Source organism: Cervus canadensis, chromosome 25, assembly GCF_019320065.1.
Source record: "Cervus canadensis isolate Bull #8, Minnesota chromosome 25, ASM1932006v1, whole genome shotgun sequence".
Taxonomy (NCBI): domain Eukaryota; kingdom Metazoa; phylum Chordata; class Mammalia; order Artiodactyla; family Cervidae; genus Cervus; species Cervus canadensis.
In genome coordinates this window covers 23855352-23870019 of record NC_057410.1, presented here as the reverse complement: position 1 = coordinate 23870019, position 14668 = coordinate 23855352, and the positions used below count along the sequence as shown (strand labels likewise).

The window sequence follows — 14668 nt, the reverse complement described above, 5'->3', positions numbered from 1 at the left end:
TAATCAAATTTTAGCAAAAAGTATGAGAAACAGATTTCTATCATTATTACTTTGCTTAAAGATAATGATTTTCTGGTCCTTTAATGAAACTCATTTTCATTTCATTATTTCATTTCATTTCATTAGCCTCATGTCTCTATTTTTACAGTAATAGTAACAGATGTCAAGTCAAGCATATGTTGGCTGCAGAGGGAAAAAGTTGTAATTCATTATGAAAATAAATTTAATTATTAGATTAGGTCATACACTGGTACAGTAATGGTGGTACTTAATACCACCCTTGACTGTTTCTTTTATTTCTCTTATTTACCCTAAATTTCTGATAATCCTGATCAGCTTCAAAAAAATCCACAATACAAAACTAGTATTTTTGTCAGTTGCCTTACTTTTTAGATAAAAGTATTAAAAGCTACATTAAGTAATTTAAACAGCAGATACATAATATTGTGCAAAATTCTATAGTAATATGCTTTGAAAGAGGATCTTCAAGTGATGTGGGCATTAGACAAAAATTCTGGAAGTAGAGAATTACATTTTCATCTTTCCACTGGTGCACCTCAGTCACATAGGCTAACATCTGAACTTATTTTGAAGGTGCTGTTTTAAATTGTCCCATCCTGCTGATAGACTGAAAGTTTTTTATCACCCCAGTTTGTAAGCCACAAGTCATAAAATTGAAATAATAGGTAATCCTCACTTAGTCTGACTGCAGTAACAAGTATCTGAGTTTTGATATGTTTGATCATAACATTCAGTGATTGAAGTTATCATACCAGAACCAAATGCATATGATGAGTCATTCCTGCCATAAGCCGGCCAGAATAAGCAGCAATTAGGTTATCTCTGCTCTTAGAGCCCCTGAGTCGTGAACATGGTAATTAAAAACAGAGTGACACCAGCTGCTTATTAAACAATAACTGTTGTTCATTTGAATTACAATTCTCCTTGGCCCTCCACCTGCTTTCTTACTGGTCTGGCCTACCTTCTTTCAGGCCCAGGCCTGGGAGTGCTTGCAAGATATAGTTGGGGTAAAATGTTGACTTTTGGTGGACACCACGGAGTCACATTGATGCAGATAAGGCACATGGCTGTGGCAGGATTCAGCTCCTTCATCAATTTTCAGGTTAGTATGGCTGAATCACTTATAGTTTGTAGAAGTTCCCTTGCTGCAGACTTTGCTGGCAGTTGAGACTGGTATCTTTCTTCCATGAGAGACATGGTGATATGCCACATTACTTTGGAATACAATGTTGGACATGGTTGCAGTCATATGGAGAACCACTGTAGGTATTTGTTTAATTTATTCAAACTTTTATTCTTCTAGACAACACTTCCTCAGACAGTTTTATTGGCTCAGGAGACCTAAGAACCTTTGGCCAGAGTGCAAATGGCCAGTGGAGAAATTCCACTCCGGTATCAGGTTCAACTTTACAAAAATCAAGAAACAGCCGAAGTCTTTACCTCGAAACCCGAAAGACCTCAAGGTAAGTATTCTGGCTGCTTAGTTCACAAGCACTTTCTCCATTATAAGGGAAAATGGCCATAGGATAGTTGTTACTTTGGCACTTTTAAGAAGTAACACCATTTTTGAACTTTAAACCATAGTGCATACGTGTGCATGCTAGGTCACTTCAGTCATGTCTGACTCTTTGTGAACCTATGAACTGTAGCCCACCAGGCTTCTCTGTCCTTGGGATTCTCCAGGCAAGAATTCTGGACTAGGTTGCCATGCCGTCCTTCGGAGGATCTTTCCAACCCAGGGGTTGAACCTGAATCACTTACATCTTCTGCATGGCAAGCAGGTTCTTTACTACTAGTACAAAGATGTGGACAAATTCATTTTGTACTTTCAACTTTTAATTTATTTGGTGCTGAATTTTGATGACAGCCAAAGTGAAAATGGATCAATTTCTGCAACTTTAATAGCAAAGAAACCACATTTTACAGACTTCTGACATGAGCAGAGACCTGACTTCAACCAAAGCAGCCTTTTACTTTGGTCCACTATTTCTATTAAATAATAGATGCATAAAGAACTTCATCATAGTTAGCCTAACTTATAAGCCCTGCTTATTCCCTCACCAAATTTATACTGATTATTAAAGGCAGATGAAGTTTGGCTTAGAAACTTTCAATACTTTATGAAACCTCAAATACTTTATGTTGGTAAATTTTTTTATATGGTATTTATCATTTCTTAAATATTACTCTGGTGATAGATTTTAGACATGTAGGGTCATTTAGTTTCTTGCTTAGTCAAAGCTAAGCTTTCTGGTGTTGATTGAAACCAACCAGGTAGTTTTTATTTTATGATTATTAGCACATGACCTCTGGAAACATGTGTGAGTACCCCTAGGAATTGTCTTCCCTACTTCTTAATATTTAAAAAAATTATAAAATAATTCATTAATATAAAAATAATTCATTAATACAGTTGCATTATAAAAATTAAAACATTGCCAATAAAGCCAAAAATTCCTTAACCCCTATTCACAGTCTTCCTTCCTTCCTCTTCATGTGTTTCCTTCCAAATCTTTTCCTGTGTTCATTTCTCTTTCACTCTGTCCTACTTAGATATAGATGATACATATGCTATGTAATACTATAGAATGTATAATGTATTGACTTCATTAAAGATATTCTGTATGCATCTTTTGGCAAGTTGCTTTTTTTACCCAAGAATGCCATACTGCTATTTTTTAAAATAATGTTATTATAGAAACAGGGCACATGCTTTGTACAAAATTGGAAAATACAGATAAGCACAAAATAAGCAATAAAAACATCATATTCCCACCAATCAGTGATCACCTTGGTAATGTCTTACATTAATATATATATCCTTCCAGATATTTTCCTCGGTTTACACTCATTTTTTTCCAAAAATGAGTTCATACTGTGCATGCTCCTCTGTAATCTTTTTCAGTCAATCATCTTCTCCTTTTTCATTCAGTAAATTTTATCTTGTACACTGAATAAATTACATTTAAATTTTCCTAGTTGACCCAAAATTATCCTTTACAGCTAGTTTGTCCAAACCAGTGTACAGTCTAGAATTCTATCAGTAGTTATCCCCCTTCAGTTTCTTACAGGCTTGAATAGCACTCGCTTTTCTTTATAGTTCCACCATGTGTTATAATTATTTTTTAAGTAGATAAATTAAGATTTTTGTTGGAGTTTCAATATCAAATTCTCAAAAATTAATAGAGTGAATATACTGAGAAGTAGAAGGATATAGCAGACCTGAAAAGTGCTATGAACCAATTCAACATAATTAAGATTTATACAATTTTCACATGGTAGTAGGATACAATTCTATTCGAGTTCCCATAGACTATAAACTAGGAGACACTGTATATATATATATATATGTATCCAGGGACATAAGATTAGGTGCAAAAGTTTCATGGTCTAAAAGTGTTGAAATCATACAGAGTCTGTTCTCGTATCACTATGGAATTATGTTAGAAATCAATATCAAAAGATATTTGAAAATAACCCACATATTTTCAGGTACAATGTGACATTTACCAAGAGAGTTCTTCAATTTAGCCGTTGAAAGCCTCAATAAAGTTAGAGGGTGATTGCAGAGAAGAAAACACTTAAATGGGAAATTAGTATCAAAATGAGGAATTAATATTAAAGATACTTTAAACAAAATCCCATGTATTTGGAAATTAAATGCCCATTTTTAAATGATGAGTGTATCTAAGAAGCCATAACAAGGAAAATTAGAAAATATTTGTGATAGCATAAAAATGAAAAGAGAATTTACCAGAATTTGTTGCATGCAGCTGACGCTGCTCAATGCAGTTGAATACAACGTAGAGTCTTGAATAAGACTATGAAAGCAAATAGTGGACACTAGCATAACATTTTGTGAAATTTGAACAAAATCTGTAGTTAATAATACTCTATCATTTGTTAATTTATTGTTGTGTTTTTTTTTTACAACATAGCATTTCTTTATATTATCAGAATTGGATTAGAAGTTTCAAGCCTCATTCAAATTTTTTTTAAAAATCACTAAGATAGGAAATTTTCTAGACTTTCAGCAGTAATATTAGATCCCAACATACATGGAACTATATCAAAGTTTTCAGACTGTAAGTTAGAAATCTAGCATTCTGTTCATTCTAAGTCAAACAATTATGGAATCAAAATGTCATAAATTCTTTTAGCTAGGCAAAAACTCATAAATCTTCTAAAATATGCATATTATACATGCTGTGTGTATATATATATGTATACCAAAGCTTTTCTACTACAGAATAGCACCCCTTTTCTATGACATGTTTTTCTGCATAATTTTTACCTTTTGGATTTGACAGCTTGTTTCCTCATAGTATCATTATTTTGTCCTCTCTCCTGCATGTATTTTATAAACTAGATTTTTTGCTTGAATAAAAGCTGATACTGTGTTACATCACATTAAAAAACCTACAACCATATTGTTAGTGATGCTGGGTTGACCTCCGGATTAGAGTGAGAACACTGGTCCTGAGTTGTTAGGTTTTCTTCCCCTCTTTGATTAAAATGTCACCTAAATGATGTTACTTTGGCATTATATGAATGACCAGTTTCAAATCAACCTAAAGGTTATTAATATTAAATGATAATCCTTATCTGATAATTTTTTAATTGATTTATAATTGATATATAACATTGCATTAGTGTCAGGTGTGCAGCATAATGATGCAATATTTGTATATATTATGAAATAATCACCACAATAAGTTAACACCCATCATCATACAGAAAGATCTACTCTATTAATCACTTTCAAATATGGTATTATTAACTATAGTCACCATGCTGTATATTACATCCCCGTGACTGACTTATTTTGTCACTGAAAGTTTGTACCTTTTGGCCCCCTTTGACCTGATAATAATTTTATTAGAGTTAATGAAATAGTATTTTTCTGATTTTATCATTTCTTTTGTACTAATTAATTGGCACTCTGCTATAAGGGAGAGCTTTTTTTGTCATTAGTTAGGGCTGTTTGGTTACCCTCTGGGAAGGCAGAGTATGTGATAATATCTTTCTTTTTCATTACCAGTTTTCAAAGTTTTAGCCACTTCATGTGGTTCAGATCAATTCAGATGAATTCAATCCATGGCAATCGTTATTCTTCTAATGCTTACATTCTCACAACGTTGGCCAGTGGGAGCTCCTTCACACTTCCATCTGTGTGTGATTCAACCTCGGTTGTTGGTAGCTCCCTTGCTTTCTGGCATTGCAGGATGCCCTAATGCTGTTTCTTTAGGTAAAAGAATCTTTGCGTTAAAACACACACACACACACTCTAGGAAGAATAAATACAAAAGACACTGTGGGGAATCCATTATATCCTTACCAAGCAAACTGTATTGTCCTTGCCATCTTTTCCTGGCTGCCTCTTCCCATCCTAAGAAAAGAATCTTGTTCCTGAGGTTCTAAGTTCTTTCTCCTTTCCCCACTCCATCAAGGATAGAAATCATCAGAGTTTGAAAGAGTTAGAGTATATGTACATTTTTATTTTCTCTAGACCTAATCTGATTTCATTTGGATTCAGACCACATGTATTGATTTAAAAAGTTCATTTCAATAAATTCAGCTTAGTTAGCTATGTACATTATTCATCCTCAGCAGGAAGAAAATTATATGAGTGCAAGTAGCTATGCTGGGTGATAGTAGATGAACACATAGGAAATAACTATAAATTATTAACCTAACCTTAGAGAGAAAACTGGGTTTTGAGTCCACAAAAATATTTTTATTGTCAGTTTTCTGCATTATTTGAAGCAGATATGGTATAAAGAAACAATTTTTCCAAAGAGGTAAACAGAGAGGCCAGAAGTCACAGTGATGCAGCCTCATAATAAGCCTTCTGGTTGTTTTTAGTGATAGATGGGAGCCCTCTGTTGGCCTTTTAGGAAACTTTAAAATTCAATTGAAAAACTCATTTGAGCTTCAGCTTTATTCATCTTTGCATATATAATCTGAAAATATTTTCCTCCAAAAGGCTGGAAGAGGGCCTGCAGGGATTAAATAGAAAATGTGTGCATATTAACGTACCTTGAACCCAGATTTTCTGAAGAAGTCTAATCCAGTGTGCTTCCTGTCATAGATGGCGAAACTAAGAAATAAAATTTTACGTGTTTGATAATTATATAGTTTGGCAGCTTAAGACTTCATAAATGGCAGAACTTGAGACAGCAACTCATGTATCATTTCCTGTGTATTTCCCTCACAAGGTGCATCTGTCATTCTACCTGTTAATTTTTTGTTTCTATTATTTCTTGAAAGTGGAAATAATCACTTGCTTAGAGTTTCATGTCTTTTCTTACAAACTTTTTTTTTTTAGTGGATTATCAAACAATTTTACAGGAAAGTCAAACCATCACTGCCACGTGTCTGCATATGAAAAATCTTTTCCTATTAAACCTGTTTCAAGTCCATCTTGGAGTGGTTCATGTCGTCGAAATCTTTTGAGCCCCAAGAAAACTCAGAGACGACATATTAGCACAGCAGAAGAGGTAAGGAAAAGCTGCTAAAAGTTAAACTTGCCCTACCTTCAGCTATTTGTTCCCTCTGACTTAGATGTTTATTAACCATTGCATTTACTTAACCGTTACTGTGTTGTTTTTTTTTTCTTGATTACTCTTTGAGTGCTGTCATCTTTTCTAAAAAGATTAAGGAGATAATTTAGCAGTATTTCTCTTACCATCTTCTGTTCCTGTTGGATAGCAGACTTAATCTTCAGTATCATCTGAGTGGCTTCTCGTACATCAGACTATCTCTTTTCTCTTTTGGACCCTGTGTAAAACTCTAGCTTCATGTAGCAAAACTGTTAACCTTGCTGGATTGATAAAATACCTGTCTGCCCTTCTTACCAGGAAAACCTTTGCTCAATATAAAACAAAAATCAAGAAGACACTTAAACAATTTACATCTTTTCATTATGAGTAAAATCTTTGAGATCATAAACTTTCTTCACAAAAAAGATGTGTTGACACTGTGTTGTTATATTCATTCAGTAAACCTAAAGGAAAAAATCATTTCTGTAAATATAATTTATACAGTAAGGAAATGTACTTATACCTGTTCAATTAAATATTATGCATCTAGTCAGCTTTGGACTCGTTGCTGTGGAGATACAAATGAATAATAATGGCCTCACACTTAGATAGCATTAGATTTTCTAGTGTGCTTTCCACATATATTACTGTTTTGAATTCTTTTAATCTGTGAAATAGGTAGAGATGAGGTAATAACCCCATTTTAGAAGGTTGGAAAGTAAAGGTCGGAAGTCACACAACTGAAAAACAGTCAGCCTGCAACCCAGTTCTTCTGCATGAGTCCAGTGTGGTGTGATTTCTGCTACACAACATGGTGATGTGGCTCCTGCCCATTAAGAGCTTCCAGAGCCGGAAGTCAGAATACAGTGTTAGATGCTAAACAATTATGTAATTTGGTGGTAAAGATCTCTTAGGTGGCAAAACTTGATTATTTGTGACATGGTTAGTTAAAAATGCTGTATGTTTTTTGGTTTTAAATTTGTATTGAATCTACAGTATTCACAGAGGGTGACAAAACTAGTGCATCACCAGGGAGGAGGATAGACAAAACTAGCAACAGTTGCCTTTGGTGATAGCTGAGCAACAGCTATTTCTTTTTCACTGTACCATTTGTAACATTGAATTTAGTACCATCAGTTACTGCATATATACTTTTTTTTTAATTACTGGAGTTGTAGACGCACTTCTGCTAGAGCCTAGGCAGTCTGCAGATACGGAGAGACTTGTGGGGAAAGAGTGACAGCATGGCAGCGGGACGCAGGCCTCCCAGTCCCCTCCTCGCCCCACGTGGCGGCTGGAGTATCCTTCACACTGTGTGCATTGTAAGCCCACACCATTCACCCACTAGGAACCAGTATTTGGGACAACTCAGCACCACCCCCCCCCGCGCCCCCCCCCCCCGTCCTTTCACCTTCGCTTCCAACCTGAGGACTTGGGCTGACCAAATACTTCCATCCTTCCAGTTTATCCTCCAGGCCACAGGCTGGGTCAATGGAGGATGGGAGGCTGATTTCTCTTTCCTTCTGTGGTGTCAAGAAGATGCCAAGGCTTGAACCTGTCCTATGGAATAAAAGTTGCAGAAAATTTTACCTCAGTTGTTTTTAGGCCTATTCTCTGCTGTGAAAAGCAAGGTACTTGTAGTATAGAAATAGGAAGTAGTCTGTATTATATGAATAAGATAAAATATTGGACCAAACTTAATTAAATGAAACTCTCAACAGATTATTTAGATGTTTAGTCTCAGGTGTTACAGATAATACAGATTAAAATATTACTTTTTTCCCACTGAAGTAAGATTATTGATGGGAGCTTATCAGTTCAGTTCAGTCAGTCATGTCCGACTCTCTGACCCCATGGACTGCAGCACACCAGGCTTCTCTGTCCATCACCAACTCCCAGAGCCTACTCAAACTCATGTTCATTGAGTTGGTGATGCCATCCAACCATCTCATCCTCTGTCATCCCCTTTTCCTCCTTCCTTCAGTCTTTCCCAGCATCAGGGTCTTTTCAAATGAGTCAGTTTTTCGCATCAGGTGGCCAAAGTATTGGATCATCAGCTTCAGCATCAGTCCTTCCAGTGAATATTCAGGACTTATTTCCTTTAAGATGGACTGGTTGGATCTCCTTGCTGTAAACTTATAAACTGGAGGAAAAGTTATTTTCCATGGAAATATTGGGATCTCCAAGGGAGGTGCTGTTGCTTATGTTTAAAGAAGGAGAATTGTGTATACTCTTATGTCTGGAGTTGTCTGACATCTTTAGGAATATGAAGCCATCTATAGAATGAACATGTCACCACTGTACTGTTCAATCTTACAACAGGGATTTGAAGATAATACACAAGGAAGAGGAATTTGGAAATATGCATGTGGTGGCTGTACTACCACTTGGCTGATGGCTGATTCAAGGGCAACATTAAAGAACAATATTATCTAATTAATAGTAACCTCTAGCCATGTGTGCTGTTTAAGTTAATTTAAATAAAATAAAAATGTAGTTTCTCCAGATCACCAGCCCAGGTGGGATGCATGAGACAAGTGCTCGGGCCTGGTACACTGGGAAGACCCAGAGGAATCGGGTGGAGAGGGAGGTGGGAGGGGGGATCCGGATGGGGAATAAGTGTAAATCTATGGCTGATTCATATCAATGTATGACAAAACCCACTGAAATGTTGTGAAGTAATTAGCCTCCAACTAATAAAAAAATTTAAAAAAAAAAAAATAGTTTCTCAGTCACATTAGCCACATTTCAGGTACTCATTAGCCATACATGGCTAGTGGCTACCATATTGGATAATGCAGATTAGGAACATTTCCATGATCACAGAATGTTCTCTTAGTACTGTTACAGAGGATGTGAGTTTCTGTTTGGGAAAGAAAAAATACTAAAAAAAAAATAGAAATGTTAAATGGCAATAACACAGGTAGCTTCTTTTCAGTTATATGTTGCTTCCAGACATGCTTCTGTGCTACATGTTAAGCAGCATTTTAAGATGTTGGGCTGCCTTATAGATGACACTGGTGGGCTTATTCTTTTTGTTTTTTTTTTTTTTTTAAGAAAAACATACTTTACTAATTATCCTTAAACTTATTAAACTTTCTTTGGTCATGTATTAGATTTATAACATAACATTAGCCAACTTCCTTTGCTCTAACATTTTACCCAATTATAGCTTCCTTTCCTCTGAATTTCTTAATTCGCTCACTCAATAGAAAATGGTTTAGCAAGTAATATTGTTCACTCGCTAAGTTGTGTCCAACTCTTTGCAACCCCATGAACTGCAGGACATCAGGCTTCTCTGTCCATCACTACCTCCTTGAGTTTGCTCAGACTCATGTCCATTGAGTCAGTGATGCCATCCAACCATCTCATCCTCTGTTGCCTCCTTCTCTTGCCCTAAATTTTTCCCGGCATCAGGGTCTTTTCTAATGAGTCAGCTCCTCACATCAGGTAGCCAAGTATTGGTGCTTCAGCATTAGGCGCTCCAGTGAATATTCAGGCCAGATTTCCTGTAGGATTGACTGGTTTGATCTCCTTGCTGTCCAAGGGACTCTCAAGAGTCTTCTCCAGCACCACTATTCCAAAGCATCAATTCTTTGGCATTCAGCCTTCTTTATAGTCCAGCTCTCACATCCGGACATAACTACAGGAAAAAAACATAGTTTTGACTCTATGGACCATTGTTGCCAAAGTGATATCTTTGCTTTTTAATGCACTGTTTAGGTTTGTCATAGCTTTTCTTCCAAGGAGCAAGCATCTGTTAAATCATAAATAAGTTTAAACTGAAAGTATGGGGCTTGAAGAGATCTCAGATAATTGTTTGAAGTAGAGAACTTTTTTTTTAATATGTTGTTTAGGTTTGTCATAGCTTTTCTTCTAAGGGGCAAGTGTCTGTTAAACCATAATCAGTTTAAACTGAAAATATGGGGCTTGAAGAGACCTCAGATAATTTGGAGTATTAGACATTTATTTCTGTTCATTTTTTTGTTGTCTAATGACTGTGAGGTTGTTCAGACTCAGGCAGAAGCTTTTCTTTGAAGATATATTTATTGAAGAAAATGATTGGTTGGGGACTTTTGTGTGTGTGAAATTATTCTTAACAGTCAACTTTGTGTTGAATTAATCTAGATTTGTTATAATTTGCATTAGATGAGTCACTTAATGGCACATTGGTTCTTCATATTTATAAGTATAAAAATTTATTCCAAGAAAACATTTTTTATGTGATAGGAGGGAGGAGGGAAATGTTTCTAACTTTCTATGGTTTAATTCTTTTTAAAAAATTTGTATTGAAGTAATTGTGATTTACAATATTGTGTTAGTTTCAGGTGTACAGCAAAGTGATTCAGTTATACATATATTTATTCTTTTTTCAGATTTTTTTCTCATAGAGGTTATCACAGAATATTGAGTAGTGTTCTCTGTGCTGTACAGTAGGTCCTTGCTTGTATGTCTTGTAATTGTAGTACATATATATTAGTCTCAAGCTGATTTATTCCTCCCCCTACTTTTCCCCTTTTGTTTGTAGTGTTTAGAGTACCACAAAGATCCTTTCTATCTCATCTATTCTTGGTGTTCTCTTGAGGTCTTTTAAGTGATGGGGATAATTCTTTGCCTTCCCTTCATATGCAGCTTACACCAATGTATCTGCTTTACTTTTCTTCCTGTAATAAGATAATACAGTCAAAGCTTTTTAAGATGTAGTTTGTTGGGACAGTGGAAGTGAACTAAAATGATTGAGTTAATATCCATGATTCAGGTGTAGTTCTCTACTTCTGATTTCCCTTCCCTCCCTCCATTTTACCACCCTTGAAAACAACATACTGTTAACCCCATAGTGTTGCGGATTAGGTTATTTGGTATAGTGGGAAAGTGGCATCAAGATTTATATTGAGGCGTATTCAGAATTTTAGTCATTAAAGTGCCAGATAGCACATTTTTCTAGTATATAGATCACAGTGGAGTTAGTTGACAGAGATCTCTCTTACACCCTGATAATCTGTAATGATGCTTCTTTCTTTCAATTATGTACTTGAAGAATCTTCATAATAGCAAATTTATGTTTTAATAAGGGCTTCCCTGGTGGCTCAGATGGTAAAGAATCCTCCTGCAATGCGGGAGACCTGGGTTTGATCCCTGGGTTGGGAAGATCCTGGAGAAGGGAACAGCTACCCATTTTAGTATTCTGGCTTGGAGAATTCCATGGACAGAGGAGCCTGGCAGGCTACAGTCCATGGGGTTGCAAGGAGTCGGATAAAGAGGCATTTATTTTAATTATGATTTTTAATTATAAAAATATATAGACAGTCTCTTCACAAACACTAAAAAAAAAAAAAGAGGACCACCATCATCTTGAATATATTAAGGTCTAAGGAGTAAGATAATAGTGTTTATTTTCTTCATAGAGAGCATTACAAATTTGTTCCTTCTCTTGGTTCTATTTTCCCACCAAATGCTCAACTACTTCTTTCATTTGTGATCACTCAACTATTCAGATTTAAGGATAACTCTTTCTCATAAGGGGTAGTCAAATTGCTCAGTGCAAGGTGTATCTTGTTAGATCGGTAACATACTGACAATGTAACTGAAATTTACTATGTACCAAAAAAAGATTGAAGAAGAAAAAATTTAGTGTCTCTTTACTTTTGCCTGGATCATTGCTTTATTCATTGTGCTTTTAACAAACTTTTGTAATTGAATGAAATGCTTATGTGCGTATTGAAATGTCACAGTGTAGGATGTTGCTAGCACTGGCACGAAATGTAAGATTATTTTGTGAAGATTGATGGTTGTATTAAACTGTATATAAGTTTTTTTAAATCCTGGGGCATGTTATTTAATGAATGCAGCCCATTGCTTCAGGGGATCTGTGCAGAGTAGGTACATGATTACAGTTACAAGTTCTCATGTAGACTGGTTCTCTGCTAAATGGCCTCATATCTCACTGTTGTTCTCCTGATTCACACTGACCTTACTATTCCTTGAACACAAGCATATTCCTGTCTGAGGCCCTTTGCATTTGTTCTGCCAGTACCTGGAATACACTTTATAAATTTCTATGACTGATTTATTCCTTTGATTTAGGTTTCTGTAGAAATATCACCTTTTTAGAGAAGTCTTATCTGTTCTTGCTGTTCTTCCTCCATCACTTTCTCTTCTCTTCAATTTTCTTCATACTACTTGACTAAGTTTTTGTTTGTCAGTCCTTCAACTTTAATGTAACCTCCCCAAGACACAGACTATTTTATTCAGTGCAGCATCTCTAGTGACTGGAGCATAGTAGGTGTTTAGGTCGGTAAGTGAACTATGCTGTGGAATATATGCTTTTCCCTAAATTCAGTATTGGAACTTCATGGAAAAAAAAGAGTAAATAAAAGTTGCCAATGCAAACCATCTCTGGAAAATATTTACACTCTTAAAAATGGGGTAGAATAGGAAACAGTGCTGATCTTGACTGTTCCGATTACTTCCTTGTGATTTTTCTAACAGGTATCAGGAGTCAAGGACTTTGTTGGAGTCATACTTAGAGGTCCTCATTTTTTTTTTAATGTTTTATTTCTGGGACAATCAGTGATGCAAAAATGGCCTTCTAGTTTCATATCCTACAGTTTCTGTGTGCTGCTGTTTACATATATGCCCCATAATTTTCCAAAATATACTATCGAATATTTGCTTCACTCACTTCTCTTATATGTGCTTTATGATTTTGTAGAATAATATTAATGAACCATAATTCTTAATTATTGTCAGGACACTGCCAGAGCTTTAACAGAGCTCTGGGAGTCTAGATATTACTTAGAGAAACATTGCCTCATTGAATGTATTTAAGGTTTTTTTTCTTCTTTTAAAGACAGTTAAAGAGGAAGAACGAGAGATTTACAGACAGCTGCTGCAGATGGTCACAGGGAAGCAGTTCTGTATAGCCAAACCCACCACACATTTTCCTTTACACCTGTGAGTCACAGAAACATATTTCAAATGAATTTTATTCTGCATTTTGTTGTTGGATGTTGAAATTGTTTTCTTTTCTTGCTAGGTCTCGATGTCTTAGTTCCAGTAAGAATACTTTGAAAGACCCATTGTTTAAAAATGGAAACTCTTGTGCAACTCAGATCATTGGCTCTGATACTTCTTCATCTGGATCTGCCAGCATTTTAACTGCCCAGGAACAATTGTCCCACAGTGTGTTTTCCTTATCGTCTTACACCCCAGATGCTGGTACATTTGGATCCAAAGATTCTGATCCTGTGCATCAACCCGAACATGACCACTCTCTTTCACATCAGCCAGATAACTTACCAGCTTCAAATACAGAATCTGAAGGTAAAAATGGAATTGTATAGCTGTAGTTTCAATAACCAATGAACGGTTTATTGGATCTATGAGAATTGTATGAATTATAGGCAAGGTAGTAATACACATGTAACTTAATTAAGATATAAGATACGAGATACCTTAAATACATTTAATTCAGTTAGCCATGCCATGAGTAAATGAAACATATAAGTAGCTTACTTTTTTCTTACATGGAGAGGCAAATGATTTCATATAATATTTAAAAGTTTAACTTCCTGAACAGTCTTGTGTCAGAGTATATTAAGCCCACTTACTTTAGTACTTTCTCTGTTTCTAGTACTTTACAATGAAAATTAAGTACTCTCAAGTTCTAGGAGTTTTGAAATATCAATTAAGAATTGAAGTAAAAGTTCTTAAATAAGCAGTACTTATAAAACCTGTGTAGTAGGTTTATGCATTTTGAAATGGTTGTCAGTAAGTTTTGAAAACAGAATTTTCTGTCTAACTTTCAGCTAACCAAAATGTTTAGTCTCTTGGAATTCCAGTTAATTAAAGATTTTGCTATGATAGTTTTTTGTTTGTTTGCTTAGTTTTCCCCTCCTTAGGTATGTATTATGTGTGTATTTATGGTATATATTTAGGCATATAACTTAAAACAAGTGTTTTAATCTATTCGTCACTTTCTTAAAAGTCTCACTTGGGGATAAAATTTGTTGGTGTCATCATTATATGGCTACACAAATTCACAAAAACTTAAAAAATTTTGTGAAGTGATTTACTGAGAACTATTATTAAAAGCCTTTAATTTC

The 14668-nt window shown here is 35.3% G+C and overlaps 1 protein-coding gene across 4 annotated transcripts in view; it reads left to right on the top strand.

The window, feature by feature from the left end:
- SENP1 (SUMO specific peptidase 1) overlaps window positions 1–14668 on the top strand; it is a 50457-nt gene that overhangs the window by 11838 nt on the left and 23951 nt on the right. For all 4 annotated transcript variants that reach the window (XM_043447528.1, XM_043447525.1, XM_043447527.1 and 1 more), the window contains exons 5-8: window positions 1325–1484; window positions 6350–6521; window positions 13414–13517; window positions 13600–13886. In XM_043447528.1, the coding sequence (XP_043303463.1) occupies window positions 1325–1484; window positions 6350–6521; window positions 13414–13517; window positions 13600–13886 (723 nt within the window). The remainder of the gene's footprint in view (window positions 1–1324; window positions 1485–6349; window positions 6522–13413; window positions 13518–13599; window positions 13887–14668) is intronic.